At 35.4% G+C, this 24,027-nt stretch overlaps 1 protein-coding gene across 1 annotated transcript in view; it reads right to left on the bottom strand.

The window, feature by feature from the left end:
• The window catches only part of LOC146458807 (cubilin-like), a 127,263-nt gene that overhangs the window by 88,478 nt on the left and 14,758 nt on the right, over nt 1–24,027 (bottom strand). The window contains exon 2 of the mRNA XM_085090299.1: nt 15,821–15,937. Coding sequence (XP_084946425.1) covers nt 15,821–15,881 — 61 coding nt within the window. The 5' untranslated portion in view covers nt 15,882–15,937. The remainder of the gene's footprint in view (nt 1–15,820; nt 15,938–24,027) is intronic.

Raw genomic sequence — 24,027 nt, 5'->3', positions numbered from 1 at the left:
TCTGGTTTAATAAATCCGATATATGATTCTGAAGCAATGAATTTAGGTTATTTTACCAACTCATTCAAAACGAAACACACTGGAACTATTGCCAGTGGTGTTTTTCACAATTTCAGTATTCCTGTCTCAGGAAATATTTATTTCAATTTGTATTCAGTTGTTTTGGTAAGCAATATTCAAGTTTCAAATGCACAAATATTGATTAGGGGGAAACTGCAAGGACAAACATCAAACACTGACACATATGACAGAATAGGAAACATAATCAATGGAAGTAATACGTTTAATATGCCCAAATCAAGGAAATTTGTCAGTATTGATTCTATGTCAATATTGGATAATATTGGAGCAGGAACTGCTGTTAATGGAACTTTTAAATTGAAAGTATTATACTCTGATTTTTTTGAAAGATATCATGCTGACAATAAAAGTTGGTTGTCAAATATTGAAACTTCAAGTGTTGTTAACGGCGACATAAAAAATGGAGTTTTTGAAAATGTACATGGTTACAATTTTGGAACATTAGGCCCGGTTAAAATAAAAAATATTGTAATTAATACAAAAAATCAATACCAAGTTTCTTTTGTCGCCATTGCTAACAGTAAAACTTTATTTTCCCATTTTATACAATTTAATATGAAAATTGGGAGAAATTTTATAACTACAAATACAACAATCAAACCCATGATAATTCAAATGGGGATTTACAAAAGAATTTCAGGGTTTACTTCTCCAATTATAAACCAAGAAGTCACAGGAACTTTTGAAATTTATTTATCAACACTATTAATATAATGCCATACATTGAAGATGAAAATGGAAACCATATTCTTGATGAAAATGGAAATAAAATTGAATTCACAGTAACTCATGAAAATTTACCAGTTGGATTTAAATTTAGAGAACCAATACATCTGAATGATGATGGTCATTTGGATACAGAAAACAGACATTTAGTTATCAAAGATGGAGTTAATTCAAATCATGCAATTTCACTCCAACAATTAATTAACAACAATGAGGACATCATCAAACCATATGTTGAAACACAAATACAACAAGCTCTGGCTCAGTTTAAAGCTCAACAAGCTCAGGAAGCTGTAACGTTTCTCAACAATCAAGTTGCAATGAGAATAGGAAGAAAAAGTGGTACAATACCAAAAACAAATTACACATGGATAAAATTATTGAGTAAAGATGACATTAAAGGAATCAATACATTGCAAGAGATTATTGTGACAAACACATATATCAGGAGAAATGACAGATATCATCATTCCAAATCCGATTTGGTGTCATCATCATTTGATCAATTGGAATTCTTCTTTGATGTGTCATTTGAAAACTATTATTGCTACTTCAACAATCATCCATCTGATTGGACAATGAAGTATTTTGTTGAATATATTAGGATACAATTACCTGACAATAATGTCCACTAGGTCGTGGACTCCGTTACTTTATTTTATAAAATAACTAAATAAAAATATTGTAATCAAATTGTATAATGAAAGAATTGTCAGAATTGCAAGAACACATTCGAACATCGATGATAGATTTTCACCGTAAATTGAGTCTTCCAATATTGCCCAGACAGGAATGCAAAATAAAAAGTATCGTAATATTCACATATTTGCATGAAAAATATTACAACACAGGTTTACCTGATGAAGTTTACAAAGAGTTAATTCATGATGGAATCGGATTAATTGGACCTGGAGATGGATGTTTGACAGCTATTCTCCATCGATTATTTGGTTGGCAACCATATATCAGATCACATGGAATATTACATGATGCCTATGGTCAATTTTACAACAAATATCGTCATGACAAAGGATACATGTACACCATTAATGAGAAAAAAACATTCAATTGGATGAAAAAATACATGTTTTTGGGTCAAATAACTGGTCTCTATTATTGCATCAAAAATAAGATAACCATATAATATATGCAAAACAATTCAAAACAAAAGAAGAGATTAATAATTGATTTCAATCATATTTCAAATCGATTATCAAAAGAAGAAATTGATGAATTGAAAGCTTATTACATGTCATATCACAAAAAGATGTGGATGTACAAAAGTGCATACAAAAGATTAAAAAAAAGGGAGTTTGCTGGTAATATTTCATCCATTGTGTTTGCAACTGGTGGTATTGCATCATCAATTGCAACCAGTGGAGCTTCATTATTGGCAATATCATCAGTTTCTGTCGTAATTCAAGCTTATATGAAACATAAAAAAGTTGAAATCAAACTTTATCAATGCCAATATGCTTTTCAAACTTACGGACATTTATTAAATGAAATAAAAGAAATAATGAGAAATGGACATTTTGATAGAGATGATTTGACAAACAAGCTTACTCAAAATGATGATTTCATTTTGGATAATTCGCCGATTGTCGATAAAAGGGGTAACAAATATGATAAAAAATATCAGATATTCACTTATGTATGATTAATAATGTGCATGATTTTGGGGCCAAAAATGTCCATAATTTTATCCCAATAAACATTGTATAATTTCATTGTTTTTTTTGGATTTTGTCAACTCAATTTGGAAAGAATCAATTTTCATCTTTTGCAATATTCTATGCAAAAGATATTTCAAACTGATTATTCTCTTTCGTTTGCCATTGATTTGTGGCAGTATTTTGTTTATTTCAACGAATATTTTATGAATTTTGAAATTGGTTGAACAACTGATTTCAACTTTGTTTTTCAAAATAATTTGATCTAATGTATGTGACAAATGGTATTTTCTATTATACACTGTTTTCTTGTATATTTTGAACAAATTGGCATGAAAATTGATGTATTCTGTTTTGAAATCCTCACCAACAACTTGTCCACAAGCAACACACGTTATTTGACATTCCATGTTTCTCAAATTTTGTGATTCACAACATTCAGGCATTGATTGTTGTGTTTCAACTTTGGATTCATCATGATATCCACAAAATTCACATTCATCTTTGCAATGCAGGAATTGGCACAGAGATGATTCCACCTGCTTGGAAACATCTTTTGGTTTTTTCATTTTATAATTCATTTTTGTATAATTATATTATATATTATAGTTACACAAAAATGTTTTCAAAAATATTGAAACCACAAAAGATGATACAAAGTCTCGAAATCAAATATTTGACAAAAAAAAAAACCAAATAGCACATCACAAAAGATGAGTCAAAGTCTTGAAACCAAATATTCACCAAAAACATTAAAATTAAATATCTCATCACAAAGAATGAGTCAAAGTTTCGAAATCAAATATTTATCAAAAAACAAACCAAATAATTGTTAAAATATTGAAATCACAAATTTTATTACCATGTTTTGATCACAAGTTGATACTATCATTGGATAGCATGATGACCATAGGCCAATGAGTGTATTCCATCAGGATACAAATATCGTTTATCATCAAAACATGACAATGATGTTTTGTTGATGGTGTAACTACCAAGTTCATGATGGTTACTTCTGATTGTTTTCATTTGATGATGCAATTGTTTCTCATTGAAAAGAACATCTTTGTAATCAGAATGTTGAATTTCTTTTTTGATGACATTCTTTTTGATTCCTTTGGCTGTTTTGCCACCATTGTTGTTATCTTTGATGTATGAATACATCTTGGATCTCAATCCCACAAATTCAGTAATGGGTACACCAGCGGCTTCATCTTTGAATTTTCCAATAACTTTTTTATTTGTTGCATCAAAATATTGGTTATCAGATGAGTAATCACTGTTGTCAAACATATCTTTGTGTTTCCAGAAATCGGCATACACATCTTCGGCTTCAATTTCGTATGTCAAACTATCAGTATCAGTGAATAGTAATTTGGCTTTGTTACCATATTTTCTTTTGATAAAGTTGTAATGAAAGTCATACATGAGAGTCTTACTCAAATCAAGGATACACATACCAACGTATGCTGGTCGATTGAGAGTCAATGATTCCTTGATTTTGTGGACTGCAACCAAGTTTTCATTAAATATTTTGCTATTGATGAATGTTGGTTTGGAAGTCAGTTTCGATAATTGTTTCTCATTGGTAACTAATTTGATATCTTCCCGTTTTCTGATATTCTCCATAGTCTTACCAAACACTGAGTTATTCATCAGTTTGAAGAAATCTTTCTCAAAAGCATTCTTTGCATTAGTTCTTTGACGAGTATTGAAATCAATATATGTCTTCAACCAGGGTGATTGGTCAAATGACAGAACACGGTGAATTTTAGTTAATTTGAGTCCCAATTCACGGTATAATTGTAAGTTTCTATAATGTAATACATATTTTGTTTTGTTTCCCAATGTTGGAATCAGCTTGCTGACTTGTCCACTTTTGATTCCAAATTTTTCTGCAATTCTTTGACAATAATCTGACAGCATATCTTGTGTCACTTTGATTTGTTCAGCGCCACATGGATAATCATTATGCAGGTCATGTAATTCATGAGGATATTCCAAATCAACTTCCAATAAATATCCAGTTTTATTATTTGCCGCAACAGTTTTCCAATTAATATTTTTTATTTGTTGTTTATTCAACCATTTAAAATTCCCAGTTGGAAGATATTGTGACATAGCCCAACCATAGAGATTATTTGCATCCAAATACATGAGATATTCGCTTTCTTCACTGGGATTCCAATTTTGCATGTATTTGTTGTTGGCTTTACCGTATCTATTGGCTATGTAACTGATTCCTCCACGAAGGCCCTTTTCAACAAATTGATACATATCAATATCCGTAATGAGTTCCAAATTGACTTCAGTCATTTTCAACATTGCATCCCAAGATAATCCCGGAGATGTAAAATAATGACATGGATCCAATCTATAATATTCCAAACATGTTTTCCTGAAATTTTCAAATACATCAGCCAGCAATAAAACATCAGATTTGAGATATAAATCATGGTATTCGCCCATGGTTTTCAATTGAAATGTATTCCAAACATTTTGTGCATGACTGTATTCTTCATCAGTAATATGTGTATTATTCATTTGACTGTAAAATTCATCTTTGGTTGGTAATTGAGTATCATTGAATTTATCAAAATTACTCATATAATCGTACGGATAAACTCCTTTTTGTTTCATTAATTGCAGTTTTTCACCTTTGAAGACTTCATTGGTATATTTGTATGCATCTTCTGGTAGATTCTTTACAAGATTTGCCAATGATTGATTCATAAACTGAAGACTGTCGATAAATACTAAATTATAACCCAACATGAAGGCCATGTATTTCTCCATATTATTTGGGATTACATTAATTTTGTGTTGTCTGGTTTCACCTTTTCTATCCACATAAGTATTGGTCTCAATAATTTTACCAATTTCTTGCATTATAAAATGACTATCATATCCTTTCAAATTATGAAATATTACAGGGATTTTGTTAGTTATTGTAAAATCCCTGTTACATTGATTATGGGCTGAGCCACGGAATTCACCAGTAATATGACAATGATCTCTGACACGTTTATCTGTTTTCTTGTATTTTTTACCACAAATATGACAAGATGTTGCCTTTTGGAATTTGTCTTCATCTTCTGGAGACATAACTAATGGTTTATTGAATTTGTATTTTATAGTTTGTCTGCAGTATTTGACTTCAGCAAGCATTGCCTCCATGAATTTGTAAACAGCTTTTTCTCCACGATAATATTTTATTGGTTTGGAATATTTGTCATCATAGCAGCAAACAACTTTGTATCCATAACCACAATCAGTGTGTTTTTGATAAGCTTCAGTAAAAGATTGTTGGTTAGATTGATTACAACCATGAATTGGTTCAGTAATTGCTTCAAAATCAGCATAAATCACGAATGGTGCTTTCATTTGTTTATTATAATTTGTAAATTTTATTTTTGAGCCAACTTCAGGCATTTTGATTGATTGTTCACCATTGATTTCAATACATACTTCCTTATGCTTGGTTAAAACTCGTTCTGATGAAAAACATTGCAAACAATGCATACAAAAATGTTTTCTTTGATGTGATTTGGTTTTGTGGTGCATAAATCGATTAAAATCTTTGATAAGACAGTAATGTTTATTTTCATCATCTGAGATTAACAGCAAATTCAATACATCATCAAACTTTTCTTTTGAAACATAAATTGGGTAAGTTTGTTTGTTTTCATAACCGAATACGTTGATGTTAATACTGTTTTGGGTTTCAATTTTGTTGTATCGTTTGACTGAAACAGGGAATTCAATGTTATCATAATTCAATTGTTTGACAAATGCTTTATCAGTTTTCTTAATTCTTTGTGGATTGTCATTTCGTGGATTCAAATGTCTAATGTGACACCATCGATAACATTGATTGTCTCTATTTTGTAGATTAATTATTCCTTTTTGATGATGTTGTAGTTCAGTTGGAAGTTTAATGTAAGAACTTCCAGTAAGAGGCTCATATTTGATAATATTGATGTAATGTCCATTGATTGATTTAATTATCCAAGCTGAACCTTCACTAATCCATTTGTGAATATCATTCATAATTTGTTCAACATTAACATCCAAAGATTCTTGAAAATCATTGGCATTAGTTATTGTTTTTGGTTTACTATTAAAATATCCAATTCTGGAGACAGTTTGGTTTCCTTTTTGTTGTTCAAAATAAATTGTCAAAGTTTCAATAAATTTAATTCCTTTCATTTGAGTTAATAATTGTTTCATAAAATGAGCAATAGCTAATCTGGTTGAACTCATTTGAATCAAAGGATCTGTTTCATTTTTAATTCCAACTTCATAAGATTTTGTATATCCCTTGAATGCTCTTGCAACTTCTGTGATTTGGGTTCTTTGTGTTGAAACTGGAGCCATTTTCTTCATCCTTGGTGCTGCTTTGGGTATTAATTGATTATCAAATGATACTTTTTTCACTCTGGGTGCAGCTTTGGGTTTATCAGCAAATTGAATCGGAGGTGGAATTATGTTGTTTCTCGGCAAAGGTTGAGGTCCATCTCTAAATTGAACAGGTGGTTTGATGATTGTATTCTCATAATCTTTTACCATTTGTTTGACAGATTGTCTAGGCTTTGGAATTGGAACCATTTTCTTAGTTCGAGGCTTTGGGATCGGTTTTGGTTTTGCAAGTAATAATTCAATTAGTTGATTTTTAGTTAACTTGGCTAAATTGGCTTTGTTCATAATATTATATGTTAGATTATTTTTATTGGATGCGTTTGGGGTTTTGCTTAATGTCTGGCCACCCAATTGACCAGTCATACTGAGATTTTGCGGTGACGGAGTACTCAGTCGGCTCCTATTTCGTGTTACTTTATTGTAGGACATGCCCTGAAAACTCAATGAATTGAATTCTCAGGAAATTTATACAATAAAGTTACCAAAATTCCATACCTGGTAAATGTTCTTGCAATTGCTTTTTATACGGATAATCTCCCTTATTTATTTTTTTCATCATAATATTATATTTTTTGTTAATTAAATGTTTCTCATCTTCAGTGAACTCATCATCTGATTCTTTCATTTTAATATCTATTTTAATAGATTCATAAGCATGTTGTAAATTTTCTGATTGAGTAACTACCTCCAAATTATGTATGCAATTATTTTGCCTATTTGAATCTATATGGTTGATTTGCATTCCATCAGGAATATTACCATGATAACATTCATAGACAAAACGATGAACTAATAAATATTTTGGTGTTAAACCAATTTGATTTAATGATGTTTTCAAATATCCTGTAGGAAGTAAATTTCTAATTATACATCTATTGGTTTTTTTGTTATAAATTTGACCATATTTATTAGCTCCAAAGTTGGTATATATATGATGATAATAAAATTTTTCACATTTAATTGGAACATTTTGCTTTTTTGATTTTTGTTTACCAAGTCTAATTTTTCCATCATATATCATATTTTGTTGTCGTGTTACAAGCTCAAGATTATCAATTGAATTGTCTTGTTTATCATTATTGATATGGTGTATTTGATATCCATCTGGAATTATTTGTTGGTTTATTGATTCCCAAATAAATCGATGAGAATAATAACTTTTTGTTTCCTTTTGAAAGTAAATACTTGTTTTCAAATACCCATCAAAATGTATCTTCCCCATCTTCCCTTTCTTGGATTCAATCTCTTGCGATTAATTATATACCCATCAGTTGAACATCCATAATTGGTATAAATTGGATGACAATAGTATGTTTTTCCGTCATAAAAAACAGTATTTATTGCCGGAATTTGCTCTGATGAATTTTCACCGACAGGAAAATCCACATATGCGTTGTCTAATTTTTTTGTTCCACTCATTTCGGTTACCCTACGGTACTCGTTTTGTCTTTAAGCCCTTTTGGTTTTCAAATTCATGTCAAAACTGTCTTCCAAAACCACATCATTCATAGTCAAATCAAAATGTTGATTAAATTAGCCTTGTATTCAACATCATTAATCCCTGTAAAGTGGAAAATCAGTGTCGTCCATATCGTGACACATTCTGTAATACATCTTATTGATTAACCTGTTTTCTGTGCGTGTAAACTCACAATCATTGTCTTCCATTGGTGGAAATTCCATTAATCTATTGACTGTTTGTAGTTCATCATCTGAATATGAGCTGTTAAAAAAGTCTTCTTGCTTGATGCATGTGTTTCATATTTTCTGAGGGTGTGACTAAGGACAGATTTACAATAGAATTATTCTGACGATTGGAATCAATATGATTAACTTGCAATCCAGGTGGAATTATTGTTTGATTTACGGCCTCATAGACGAATCGATGAGCGGGGCATGTATTGTTACGTCCCGGAGAAATTATATAATAATCATTCTCAGATAAGTAACCTTTTCTGGGTTCTAATCTTTTTCGATTGATAATATAACCATCAGCTGATGCTCCGAAATTTTGAAAGGTTGGGTGAATAAAATATGTCTTGTTGTCGTGTTTGAATGTGTTACTCATTTTTCGAATATAAATAAGGTTACATAAAATTGAATAACCGGTTTAAACCGGTTTTGAAAAAGCGAGGAAAATTTAGGTTGCTGAGGATTTAGTTGCCGTGCAAAAATAAATAAGCTCATTTTACGGCCTCACGAATATTCGATAGCGAGTCGATCCAATAAAAAAATCTATTGTTGTGTGCAAGATAAATGATATTCTTACCTCAAAAAGCGTCTACAAACATCAGAACGATGAAAGTGGAGAAATAAATGACCAGTATATCCCAAAACATAACGATAAACATGAAAACACAAGCTCTTCGCAAAATGGCGACACGTGTATTAACAAACTAGTGTCCAGTCCGCTTTGGGTTGTGTCATCGTGAACTTGATGATGTCATACATAAGGGACTTTCCCTATGAAATGAGTCATCAAATTTCTATTGTTTACAAGTCATATAACAGTCGTATGATTTTTTCAGCCAATCACAATCGTCACAATTTTGCTTCACAATTGTGAAATTTTTCAGTGAAACACATAGTCATTTGTGAAATTTTTCAGTGAAGTTGTATGACAGTTGCGTGAATAAATTACAAACATTTGAAGTAAAGTTTACTCGAAAAGATTATTTCAGATTTTATAAAGTGGCTAAAAACAGAACCGAGGATAATTTAGGTTTTTGAAAACCGAGGAAAAAAATTTAGGTTTTCAAAAACCGAGGATTTAGGTTTTTGAGTTCATTGTTGAATCAGGTATGAATTTTGCGAATATTTTGAAAGTGTGCTCATACACCCAAATATCTAACTACTCTACATGAAAAATGTATTTGAACTGCGGGTGATAGGTTACTGAAACAGAAGAAAGATCTTCGCAGTTTTTCGTTTTAAGCCGCTACGTAGCGTTGTTTTTGATAGCTAAAACCGCTGTCCCTCTAATGCTGCAGTCAGCTTGTAGGCGTGCTTGTTTCCTGACCTCTCTCGTTGCTGTTTCATGATATGATCTACTGCCCATTTTGTTTTTTTCCTCTCCAAATACAAAGGTCCTTCCCATTATGTGTCCTTACTAGCTAACTCCTCTACTGGTAAGCCTCTTGCTGGACCATCAGCTGAGTTCTCTTCAGTTAAAAATGCCTCCACTGTTGAGGACTTGTGTGAGACTGTATTTCTCCAATTCTGTTTGCAACAAATGGCTTATATGTCCTGCTTCGGAGATGTATCTACCATAACCCTTTCATGATATCCGACCAAAACGTGATTTCGCGAGTTGCTATCTTCAATGCTTTCCATATCGGTACACTTAGTCTTAATCCTAGGATTGCGCCCATCAGCCTCAAACGAGGGATACTTGTGGCTGTAAGGGGTGGAACTCTTGACTTGGAAGCTACTAGATGAACCGAAACAGTTCCATCACTGTGCTGATACCTTTAATACACTACCGCTACATACGCATTTGATGAGGAATCTACGAATGCCTAAAGGCTCGCGGACTTCAAATTCCTGTCCACCGGCTGAAAACATCGCAATCTTAATTTTGACTAAATGCTTTGGTTCATTGTTGAACCACCGCCTAGCCTTCTTTTCCTGTTACAACTGAAGCGACTCCTCACTAGTCGATGCCCGTGGTCCAGATTTCTTGAAACAAAGCCTTTGCTTGAATGGTATATGGCGTCCGAAATCCCAAAGGGTCGAAAAATGTGGTTGTTCTTCTCAGGAAACTGCGCTTTATTAGATCTTACATCTGTGCACATCTCGAGGTGGATGTACTCGGAAGATGAACATGTTTTCCATCTCTAGCCATAGTACTCCGAGCGTCTTAACAGAGGGCAGCTCCCCCATTATCTAGATCTTCTTTTCACTGCTGGTATCTCCCACAACAATTCTTCTGAATTAGACAGCCATGTACGTGCGTGCATATTAGCATTCTTCCACAGCGTCGAAAGTATTTTGTACAAGTCTATGGCTGTCTTATCGTCTGGAACTGAATTCATGCTATCGTCCATATATGTTGAGAGATAGTAAGAGATAATATTGCTAGAGATAGTATTGTCACCGTAACCAGTGGAAAATTTTATTGATACTTCTTCGCATGCGCATGTTCTTGTACGACGAACTGCGGTTGAAACTGCAACGAATGCCATTCATTTAGATTCATATTCATCTGGTACCTTGGTTTGATCATGCGTTCTCCATAAAAATCCATTATACTGGCTATCTTCTGGTTTAAGATTTGTGCGGAGATAGATCTCTTCTATGCCACAGACTAACTCTATTGTTTGCCCGGGAACCGTATCAAACGCTGAAAAGCTCTCGCTACAACCTAAGTCCCTGGTGTATGACATCGCTCAAAAAGATCCCCTCGTACTTGGCTGCGGCTGTCAGACACAATGCTTGTTTTCGTCGTTGCTTTGTCCGGCGGTAGGTAACAAGACTCAAAGGGTTTTTTCTCTGTTTTGGGGATCTTCCTTTCGCAACTTTTCTTTTAACCCTTTGACAATGCGTTTCTCTGTACTTCTCAACCGTCTCAGGACTGTCTCGTAGTTGTCTGGTAACAATGACTGGTTGTCTTTCCAAGGCAATTCGACCTCATACCGCCTGCTCTGAAATTTGATTGATCGCTTAAGTTTCTCGAGCCCGATATTTCTTATTCGAAGTCTCAATGTTGTGACTAAGCACTTCTATCTCCAAGAACGTTTGGAGTTTGCAATCTAGTTGCTGCTCTTATCGTCAGCACGTATAAAATGAGTGTGAGCGAAACTTGTTCGATAGCCTCCATAATGAGTACTATTTGCATCTCCGATACATGTCCATCGGAGGGTCGTTAACCGTCCAACTATTTTTACTGGCTTTCCTCCAACATCCCCCTCTGATTGATACTCACGAAAACGTCGATGATTGGGCGTGCTCCAAAGTAAAGTAAGACCTTTAAGATACTCTCACGTTTTCGCGTATTTAGCACAGTTGATTACTCCAGTGTTCCCTGAAACGCCTTCTGCAGTGAAAGCTGCTATTTTTACATATATCTTTCCATCTATGCTTTCAAGATTTAGCTCGAGGAATCTTATCTCGAAGCTGTCGGTGTGACCATTTAGAACGTGAACGGTTACTCTATGGTTCTCCCGTTGAAGTTCTAATTCAACTGTTGATTATGTCTTACTACTGGCGTCGTCCAGTAGGGCATTAACGACCACTCGTCTTGTGCCATTCTTGATTACTACCGTTGCTTTCCCCAGTGCTACATATTCACCTGTAGTTTCTTTCATGTGCATTGCTGTTGTGTGTGATCTCTCCGGTAAGACCTGTGTGGACTCCGCCTCCGTGGTATCCCTAACTGGAGCCACTTTAGTCTCATTACGATGGACGTTTTGGGGCTGACGATTGTAGCTGTCATTCCTATTGCCGTTTCTTGCAATATCCGGCCTTTCCATTCTTTTCAATGTAGCACGCCCTGTTGTGCGTCCCTTCAAATCACAAAATCGGGACTGTGGGAACGATATTGCGTGGTGGGTCTCTCCAAGGCATCTATAGCAAAAACGTTGTTGCGCTATTTCCCGCCGCCTCTTTTCAACGGCTATACCTTAAAACTCGTCGTACCAAATGGGGTGGTTGTTTCTCCAGACTCTGAATGTATGGCGGCTCTTGCTGGGCCACTGGTTTGTAGTGCTTGCAAGTGATCTGGTCTGGCCAAGAAAACGTCTGATTTCTCTTCGGGTACTGGAATTGGTCCATATCCCTCGAAGCGTCTCAGATGGTACTGTCTGGAATTCTGCTTCTTGTATACCCATTCTCGTAATCTTTCTACGCACTGTTGTCCAAAATTTCATCGATGGTACTGTGCATGCTAGCATTGACTCTGTCATCTTCCTCTGTTGCTTATCATAGAGTGATCTTATTTTGGAGGCAAATCCTCTTTGGCCCTTTCCTTCTCCGCCCCATTGCTACTTCTTCACTAAAAAAACTTAGCTTCTAATCTCCCGGCGCGCTCTCGAACCTTCCGCTCTTCGACTTGTAAGTCTCCAAATCTCTGAAAAGCACAATGTACGACACTAGATGATTCGTCTCGTCGACTTTCCTATTATTCCGTTTCCACATTGTGAGCTTGGCTGAATTCTTTCTCGGTTATTTTCATTTCTTGGGTTAGTTTCTTGACGTTGGTAATGTCGTTTCTTTTTACGTATTTATCCCATAACAAGTCATGTCTGCCACCACGCGGTCTAAAAATTCATCTGGTCGCTCTCTTGCTCCATGCTCTTGTTGACAGCTTCGTAAATCCCATCAAGTAGTTGCAGGAGTGTGTGCCTAGCTCGAGTAAATGCTGCTTTGCTTCTCGATTTCGACTGTTTTAGAATCTCTTTGGAATTGTCCAGTACACAGCTGTCCTTTTCCTTTTCGCCTCCTCTGTCGTTTTTGCTCGTTCCTTCATCTGTGTTTTTTCTTCATCATGTTGGTTCAGTTCTGTTGTGAATCTTTGCTCAGCTACCAGATGTTTTCCAGATAACCGTACGATCTTTTTCACTTTTCTTGCTTTATTACCACGATCCTCTGATTACAAGGTTTTTTTCCAATCCGCTATATAGCTCTAACTTTTCACTATACTTAAATGACGAAAATAACAGCGAACAATATAACGACAGTAATAACGACAGCAAACCTGTTTCGTTATCTTTTCTTATAGTGTCCCACAAAGCTATTTTCGAAAAAAATTACGTGATCCTATTACGTTCCGAGTTTTGAGATGACGGTAGGTAATTTTAGATCTTACAGCGGTTACCAATGACACGCGACCTACGGCATTCAAAAGAGTCGGATAAAGTTGCGTTTTGGTGGACGTCATTCAAACAAAAGCCGTTGAAATTATTTTGAATTCTGACATGATTCCAAGGTAACCCGGCAAGAAACTAAGAATTTTACCTCGCTAAGAAAAGGTAAACTTTATTTAAATTGATTCTCGAACCAGATCAAGCGCAAATAAAAGGTATTTTTGAATTAAAAATTTCAATTTTTACTGCACGTGATAATTTACTCACTTGCACGCATCGCTGATTAATTATCAGGTGTAGCGATTTCAAATGTTTCATAAAAAAATACGGCTTCGTCTAAACAATGCCCATTTTTTTTAGATAATCTGGATTGGAAATCAACTTTCATAAAGTTTACCATCCGTCAGCGGATAAAACTGTTAATTTCTTAGTTCTGTTGCCTTGAAATGGTCTCAGAATTCAAAATAATTTCAACGGCATTTCAATGATTGACGTCAACCAAAACGCAACTTTATCGGAGTCTTTTGAAGGCGATAGGTCGCGTGTTATTGGTAACCGCTGTAACGTCGACGTCACTCACGGACTTTTCTGAATTTTTTCACAGGCCCTAAAAACGTTCTCGAATATTCCTGAAGCCCTCTCTAGATTTTCTCAATGTCACTTGTTATTTTATATTAATTTAGCGGCCTTGACATAGTTCTGTTTAATACTTTAAGTCTTCGGAACACAAAGTTTCGCGTAGTTTCCTAATTTACCAGCTTTATTTTTCAATAATCAGTTTGCAATTTTTTTCGAAATGTATTGTTTCATTTAAGAATTATTGATTGAAGGCAAGTGTTTATTACTTACGCCACCGCGCGATCGTCTAAAAATAGCGACTTTTACGGGTTCTAATAAAAATATTTTCCGCGCTTCCGGAAATCAAAATTTTGCGACCTTCATAATTGTTTACTTTCTTTAACTGTATCTAGACTAGGGGAGGGTAGGTGTGGAATCTGCCTGGGGTGACTTGGAACCTGAATAGCTTTTTTTTTTTCTTAATATCTGAGCAAACGGCCAGGATATTCAGGACTTTTTCGGAAATTTATCTGGTGACAATTTTGACATCGTCCGTTACTGTTCATTGACTTTAATATTGCCATGGCAACCAATTTTGACAGACCGTATTCTGATTACTATTCGTTCAATTTTGGCGCTCTACTGAAGTATTGGGGAAATCCAGAAATCCAACAAGTCGGATCCAATATGGCCTCCATTTAAAAATCAGGATGTCATTTCAACGTCATGTCTGCTCGTTAGGGACGTGAAAGGAATCACCTTTGGACGTACCATGGCTTCTTACGTCTCATTGTCATAGTTTTCTAACTTAAAATATTTTGAGGGAGACGGAAAAAAAGGCCAGTCTAGAGGGGGTTTTGCCTTTGAAAAACTAGATCCTGAAGATAATCTATGATTCCCAGTTTTTCATGACTACATGATAATTCAATCCACCGATAACAAATCTTTCAAAAACTTGACTTCACGCTTGGTCAATAACCCTTATATATTTCCTTGTTGTTTTTAACAAAACAACTACAACCCTCGTACTTGTTGGATTATAAGATTATTGTGGACATCTTATGTCGCATCATAGGAGTGCAATAAAAGCATAACACCAAATCATCCCAGACACAGCAATGTGATCAACCATTTGTCATCGATATAATGTCTTATCAATAATCATATTACATCACATCACACTACTTGACATCTTATGACACAAAGTCGTTTGACATTAAGGACTTAGCTAGTCTTTTAATTTAGTAGTTTGGCTTTGTCAAAACAATTAATAAGGGACACAACCCCCCCCCCCCCCCCCGCCCCCCTTGCGTGGTTTTTATCTTGTAAAGTTTCTTCGTTCGGTTATTTAGTGTGACAGTGTTGCTCAAAGGTCAGTTGCGGTCTCTCTTTGCTAGCTTTACCCATCCTTCTCTACCTAGGTTTCGTTTTTTGTACTATCCGCAGTAGTTCAACAAATCTGCGTATTCTCTGTGTTTACTAATTTACGTACAATAATTTAATGGTAGTGCCATGTTTACTCTAATTTTATCCCATGAGAAAAAGCGGTTTGGAACTTACCTCCTCTTATCCACAGTAAGGAAACATGTAAAATAAGAGCTTTAAGAAACCATTCGCCCATCTTTGATAAACACTGATGATCACAACATTGGTATTACTTGGCAAAGAATGGAAAACCTGCAAAAAAGAAAAGGTAAATGCCCTAAGGACGGTGCCTACTACTAAATAAGTATTTTTGTGTGGCTTATGACTCTGCGGGGAAAGCAGATCTTAGCAACGGCTACTGAAACCCAAAAAGAAAATTGGAGGTAACCACGCATTTTTAAGAGATAGTTAAGCAACAGTTGTTCTGAAAACAGTAAAATACAGAGCAATGCATGGCATTTTTTTCCAAACTGGAGCTTTATCGTCTCTGAAAAATGCATGGTTACCCCAAATTTTTCCTTTTTGGATACCAAGAGCACTTGATAATTTCTGCTTCCTCTGCATAGTTTTAAACCATGCAAAAATATCCCTCTATTAGTAGGCACCATCCAATAGAAACCCGCGCATCTCGAGATGCGCAGAATGTATGCGCAGTAACAAAAGTAGGCACCGTCCTCAATTATTTCAGTCATTTGTTCGAAACATGCCAACGTGATAGTTGAAACATACCATAACAGGATCAGTTATGCTCAAGAGGCATGCGTGAAGCTTACACATAATAACGCTAAATAAAAATGACAATATGCTCTTCGGACAATTTTTGTCGTAGAAGGCATAACCCTGGTCATTTCGCACTCTGCTGACTTTATAAGTTGCAAAATAGATTGCAGAAGGTATTCACTTCAAACGTTTCCGTTAGGTACTGTGAATCATAGATCTCAATCTGCATACTGAATTGGTTGTCAATTTACCTTTAAGTGGTACTGTAGCTTAATTTGGGAACAAAACTTGGGTCCTTTAACTAAGGCAACACGGGTTCTATCGTAACGTTCATATTTTTGAAGCATCTTAGCGTTTCTCTCTTTCCGACTTTCCTCCATTTTTTGTATGTCTTTGGGTGTTTTTTTAAGTCACTTTATGCCCGTGCTGACCTAAAACATTCATAGCTGTCTGTCGAAGTTCCAACGCTGACCATAAATATTCATAACAATTTTAATATGCAAAGGAAACACCACCAAACTTTTTGTCTTTTACTAAAATTTATCTCCAAACAATTTCAGTAAAGTGCAAAACGTCTTCTGTCGACTCTAATAAGCGGCAAGTCTGGAATATGATTTACCTGTTCCTGGTAACTCGTACAGGAATATCCACATGCAGGTATAAAAAAGTCACAATAGTTTTACTGAGAAATAAAGAGTACACCTGTATCTTCCAAGTTTCCCTGTATTTAGTTGATTTGCCTTCACCCGAAAAATTGGATGAGGAATATTTGTTTTCAGAACAATTCAATCGTTTGTATGTATTTTTGTAGTAGGTTTAAATTTTAAAAAAAAATTATTGGCGCCTCTGGTAGCGGTTGCCTTTAAAAAGCGAAAAAAAATACTTTTTTTTGTTCGGTTCCAAGGTAGATTTCAACCCAAGCCCTCATCCCCGGAGGGCATGTAGCATAATACTGCGCCACACATGCTTCTCTACCTTCACAGTGAGTAATTTTAGTATCTAATGATTGTTTCTGGTGCCTGACTATCTGGCACCGGTGGCGCAACGATTTTAACAGGTAAATGACTTTGGACCGCCAAAGAAGAATGTCGAATGAGCACGGAACACCCTCAGGCGTTTCTCCGTCGTATTTTCTCCTTTCATTTTGCGCAAAGTCCCTGTTTTAAAACTCACTTTTTGGTAAAATGGAAAAGGGTTTTGTAGCTTTAAACTAGCCAAATTAGAGTGTGTTCTTTTAAATGACAGGTCGCTTATGGTTGAGACACAGTGACAGTCAGGCGTCTTTTACTGACAGTTAATAATAGCTACACCTACATCTTGCCACCTGGAGTAGCGCGCTTCTTGAAACTCTTCCCTAACTTTAGACCAAAGTATATGATTTTTTCCTAACCTATTCCAGACACGGCCCTCTTGTTCGATTGCATACCATCCAAATTCTCCAAATGATCATGTTAACCCGCTACAAACATACAAGAACCTTAATTGGTTCAAAGACCGATACAAATATGTCAAACATGAGAGTAGGACCTCATTAGGCCTTCCAACTCTATTTTACGCGTAAAAACTATAACCAATTCCAGGCAAGCCTCACCCTATTCAGCAAAAAGTGGTCTTCATTTATGGACTACTTCAAACTAAAAAGGCTGCCGCGCTCAAAAGATCCCTTAAATTTAAACAAAACTAATCCTTGTTAATTACAAATTTATAGAAGACGTTGTTATTATGTGCGTCATGCATGGAAAGTTTTAATATCTTCTTTTCAATTTACCATGTGGATCGTTTTGCATTACGAACGTTTTACGTATTAGAAATTAATTTTAATATAAAAGCGCTGGCTCGGAGATATTAAGCTTAGAGGACGATTCCTGGGAGACATATCTTGCCATTATGAAACATTAAAAAAAGCACTATTACGAAGAAAAGAAGCTAGTTTAGCTGGATAAAACTAAACATGTAAGTTATCGGGGGGAGAAGGACTCCAAAATTCGATTCTCCTACATAAGCTATAGGTGTGTTTTTGCTATAACTGTGTGTCTAGCCAAAGGGTATGTTTTTTTAGTCTAAATGGCCTCAGGCATTGTCGCGTTTTGCACAACATTTAGGTTATTTGAGCCCAATAACTCGGCGCTGTTATATTATTTTTGTATTTAATGATTGTTTCTGGTGCCTGACTATCTGGCACCCATGGCGCAACGGTTTTGACAGACAAATGACTTTGGACCGCAAAAGAAGAATATGCGAATGAGCACGGAGCACCCTCAGGCGTTTCTCCATCCTATTTTCTCGTTTCATTTTTCGCGAAATCCTTGTTTTAAAACCAATTTTTCGGTAAAATGGGAAAAGCGTTTTGTAGCTCCAAACCAGCCAAAGTAGAGTATGTTCTTTAGCCGTAAATGACAGTTCGCTTATGGTTAAGATACAGAGACAGTCAGACGTCTTTTACCGACAAATAATAATGGCTACACCTACATCTTCTTACCGGGGCTAGCGCGCTTCTTAAAAATTTTCCCTAATTTAAGACCAAAATATATGATTTTTTCTAACCTATTTCAGACACCACCTTCTTGTCGATTGCATTGTATCCAAATTTTTCAAATGATCGTGTTAACCCGCTTAAAAAATACAAGCAGTTAAATTCGCTCAAAGACCGACAATATGAATATATTAGTCTAATTTGGCTATTGTTCATAGCAGCTTTATATTTAACAGTGCCAACCTTAAGATAATAACGGACAAACGATAAGGAAACAATAAAGAATTCAAAGCTCTACCAAAATGATGGTTTTGCTTTGAAATTCGGTTCCAAGGTAGATTTGAACCCAACACCTCATCCCCGGAGGGCATGTAGCATGACACTGCGCCACACATGCTTCTCTACCGTCACAGTAAATTATTTTTGTATTTAATGATTGCTTCTGGTGCCTGACTATCTGGCACCCGTGGCGCAACGATTTTAACAGCTAAATGACTTTGGACCGCCAAAGAAGAATACGCAAATGAGCAAGGAACACCTTAAGGCGTTTCTCTATCCTATTTTCTCCTTTCATTCGGCGCGAAATCCCTGTTTCAAAACCGACTTTTAGATAAAATAGAAAAGCCAGGGTTTTGTAATTCCAAACCAACCAAAGTAGAGTATGTTCTTTTAAATGACTGTTCGATTATGGTTAAGACACGTTGACAGTCAGGCATTTTTTATTGACAATTAATAATGGCTACACCTACATCTTGCCACAGGGGGTTGGGCGCTTCTTGAAACTGTTGCCTAATTTCAGACCAAAATATATTATTTTTCCTAACCTATCTCAGACACGACATTCTAAAACATACAAGAAGCTTAATTGGTTCAAAGAACAATATGAATATGTCAAACATGTGAGTAGGACCTCGTTAGACCTTCTAACTCCATTTTACTCGTGAAAACTATCACCAATTCCAGACCATTCTCACCCTATTCAGCAAAAAGGTTGTCAACATTTATGGACTACTTTAAACTAAAAAGTCTGCCGGGGTCAAAAGTACCCTTATATTTAAACAAGACTTATCCTTGTTAATCACAAATTTGTAGACGATGTTGTTATTATGTGCATCGTGCATGGGAAGTTTTAATATCTTCTTTTCAACTCACCATGAGGGGTCGATTTTCATTAGGAACGTATTACGTATTAGGAATTAATTTTAATATATAAGCGCTGGCTCTGAGATATTAAGCATAAAAGACTAATCCTGAGAGACGTTTTTTGCCATTATGAAATATTTAAAAAAGCACTATTACGAAGGAAAGAAGCTAGTTTAGCGGGATAAAACTAAACATATAAGTTATAGGAGGAAGAAGGACTTTTAAAATTCGACTCTCCTACATAAGCTGTAGGTGTGTTTTGCTTATAGGTGTGCTTGTGCTATAAGTGTGTGTTTAGCTTTTTCGGTCTAAATAGCCTCAGGCATTATCGTGTTTTGGACAACATTTCGGTCATTTGAGCTCAATAGCTCAGCTCTTTGATATTAAAACTCTTAATGCTTTCGTAATTAAAAAGGACCGCACGTGGCCAATTAGAAAGAAGATATTAAAACTTTCCATGTATGGTGCAAAGGATAACAATGGCTGCGTTAAATTTGTGATAAAAATAATACTCTTATGAAAGTTTATAGTTCCTTTTTCCTGCAGTTGAAGATACTTCCACTACGGTTTAGCTTTTTGTTCAAGTCGTCAAAATAGTTTTAACTATTTATTAATTTAAAAATTGACTTTATCCCACAGTTTTATCAAAAGCGTATTCAAACCGTAAGCATGATTCTCTCTGTAAAGAAATAATTAGCATCGTTTTCAATTTGACACAAAATGTCCGACAATATTCCCTATATGTCATCGAGCAGGTGCTTCGGAAATTATATTCTCCCTCAAACTTGTTTTCCTTTTATAGTGATATCTTTTTCCTTTAAAAATTCTACGCCATTCATGATACGAGAATCTTAAACGAAATCATGTTGCTCTTTGGTAAAGAAAACAGTTTTGCCCTTTTCTCTATATCAGTTTTAAATTTGGATACAAAATGTCAGTTAATATTCCCAATATGCCAATGTTTAGCAGCAAGCTAAATTATTCACCTTAAACCTTGCTTTTCTTTTGTACGGAAGGTTATACGAGTAAACTACAATTACAAGGGGCTGTCTTTTCCGTGATAAAGATATTGCGTTATTAATAAGACGGAAATTTTTAACGAAATCTTGTTTTTTGGCCAAGAAAATATTATCTTCTTTTTTTATATCACATTTTCTTTAATTAGAATACGAAATATCTATTATGATATTACTAAAACGTCAATATTTTTAAGACCCTGGCGCTGCTTCCAAATACTAACATTTCTCAATTGTGCAAATTAGGAGCCTAAACCTTTGCATAAACCTCACAAGGAAGTATGACTTGAAAAACGCTCTCCAAGACAAAGAAAACACTGACATAGTTTTATAATACGGTACACTGAAATTTTATGTTGGTTTTCACGTAAATGGCTTTATGACTCCTCTCTAAGACTGTGAGGAATAAAAGATTAAATGTGATTTCCACAAGCCATGCTTGTTTACTTGAACGCTTTAAAAAACCTTTCAAGCATAATACAAACTCGCTTCGCTTTGAGAGGAAAAAATTGGCCATTGTTCCTAGCCGCCTTTTATTTGAAGGTACCAAGCTTAAGATAATAACTGACAAACGATGAGGAACAATAAGGAATTCAAAGCTCTACCAAAGATGATGATTTTGCTTCGAGATGGAAAAATATATTTTTATTCGGTACCAAGGTAGATTTGAACTTAAGCCCTCATCCCCGGAGGGCATGTAGAATAATACTGCGCCACACATGCTTCTCTACCTTCACAGTGAGTAATTTTTGTAGTTAATGATTGCTTCTGGTGCCTGACTATCTGGCACCCGTGGTGCAACCATTTTTAACAGCTAAATGACTTTGGACCGCCAAGTAAGAATACGCAAGTGAGCAAGGAACACCCTCAGGCGTTTCTCCATCGTATTTTCTCCTTTCATTTTGCGCGAAATCCCTGTTTCAAAACTAATTTTTCGGTAAAATGGAAAAGGGTTTTGTAGCTCAAAACCAGCCAAAGTGGCGTATTTTTTTTACCGTAAATTACAGTTCGCTTATGGTTAATTAAGAAACAGAGACAGTCCGTCGTCTTTTACCGACAAATAATAATGGCTACACCTGTATCTTCCCACCGGGGCTAGGCACGTTTCTTGAAACTCTTTCCTAATTTCAGACCAAAATATATGACTTTTTTCTAACCTATTTCAGACACGACCTTCTTGTCGATTGCATACCATCTAAATTCTCTAAATGATCATGTTAACTTGCTACAAAACATACAAGAAGCTTAATTGGTTCAAAGAACAATATGAATATGTCAAACATGTGAGTAGGACCTCGTTAGACCTTCTAACTCCATTTTACTCGTGAAAACTATCACCAATTCCAGACCATTCTCACCCTATTCAGCAAAAAGGTTGTCAACATTTATGGACTACTTTAAACTAAAAAGTCTGCCGGGGTCAAAAGTACCCTTATATTTAAACAAGACTTATCCTTGTTAATCACAAATTTGTAGACGATGTTGTTATTATGTGCATCGTGCATGGGAAGGTTTAATATTCTCTTTTCAATTCACCATGAGGGGTCGATTTTCATTAGGAACGTATTACGTATTAGGAATTAATTTTAATATATAAGCGCTGGCTCTGAGATATTAAGCATAAAAGACTAATCCTGAGAGACGTTTTTTGCCATTATGAAATATTTAAAAAAGCACTATTACGAAGGAAAGAAGCTATTTTAGCGGGATAAAACTAAACATATAAGTTATAGGAGGAAGAAGGACTTTTAAAATTCGACTCTCCTACATAAGCTGTAGGTGTGTTTTGCTTATAGGTGTGCTTGTGCTATAAGTGTGTGTTTAGCTTTTTCGGTCTAAATGGCCTCAGGCATTGTCGCGTTTTGCACATCATTTAGGTTTTTTTGAGCCCAATAACTCGGCGCTGTTATATTATTTTTGTATTTAATGATTGTTTCTGGTGCCTGACTATCTGGCACCCATGGCGCAACGGTTTTGACAGACAAATGACTTTGGACCGCAAAAGAAGAATATGCGAATGAGCACGGAGCACCCTCAGGCGTTTCTCCATCCTATTTTCTCGTTTCATTTTTCGCGAAATCCTTGTTTTAAAACCAATTTTTCGGTAAAATGGGAAAAGCGTTTTGTAGCTCCAAACCAGCCAAAGTAGAGTATGTTCTTTAGCCGTAAATGACAGTTCGCTTATGGTTAAGATGCAGAGACAGTCAGACGTCTTTTACCGACAAATAATAATGGCTACACCTACATCTTCTTACCGGGGCTAGCGCGCTTCTTAAAAATTTTCCCTAATTTAAGACCAAAATATATGATTTTTTCTAACCTATTTCAGACACCACCTTCTTGTCGATTGCATTGTATCCAAATTTTTCAAATGATCGTGTTAACCCGCTTAAAAAATACAAGCAGTTAAATTCGCTCAAAGACCGACAATATGAATATATTAGTCTAATTTGGCTATTGTTCATAGCAGCTTTATATTTAACAGTGCCAACCTTAAGATAATAACGGACAAACGATAAGGAAACAATAAAGAATTCAAAGCTCTACCAAAATGATGGTTTTGCTTTGAAATTCGGTTCCAAGGTAGATTTGAACCCAACACCTCATCCCCGGAGGGCATGTAGCATGACACTGCGCCACACATGCTTCTCTACCGTCACAGTAAATTATTTTTGTATTTAATGATTGCTTCTGGTGCCTGACTATCTGGCACCCGTGGCGCAACGATTTTAACAGCTAAATGACTTTGGACCGCCAAAGAAGAATACGCAAATGAGCAAGGAACACCTTAAGGCGTTTCTCTATCCTATTTTCTCCTTTCATTCGGCGCGAAATCCCTGTTTCAAGACCGACTTTTAGATAAAATAGAAAAGCCAGGGTTTTGTAATTCCAAACCAACCAAAGTAGAGTATGTTCTTTTAAATGACTGTTCGATTATGGTTAAGACACGTTGACAGTCAGGCATTTTTTATTGACAATTAATAATGGCT

Source organism: Pavona decussata, unplaced genomic scaffold, assembly GCF_977016875.1.
Source record: "Pavona decussata unplaced genomic scaffold, jaPavDecu1.1 SCAFFOLD_228, whole genome shotgun sequence".
NCBI lineage: Eukaryota > Metazoa > Cnidaria > Anthozoa > Scleractinia > Agariciidae > Pavona > Pavona decussata.
Note: the sequence above shows the minus strand (reverse complement) of the source record. Positions and strands in the feature narration are given on the sequence as shown.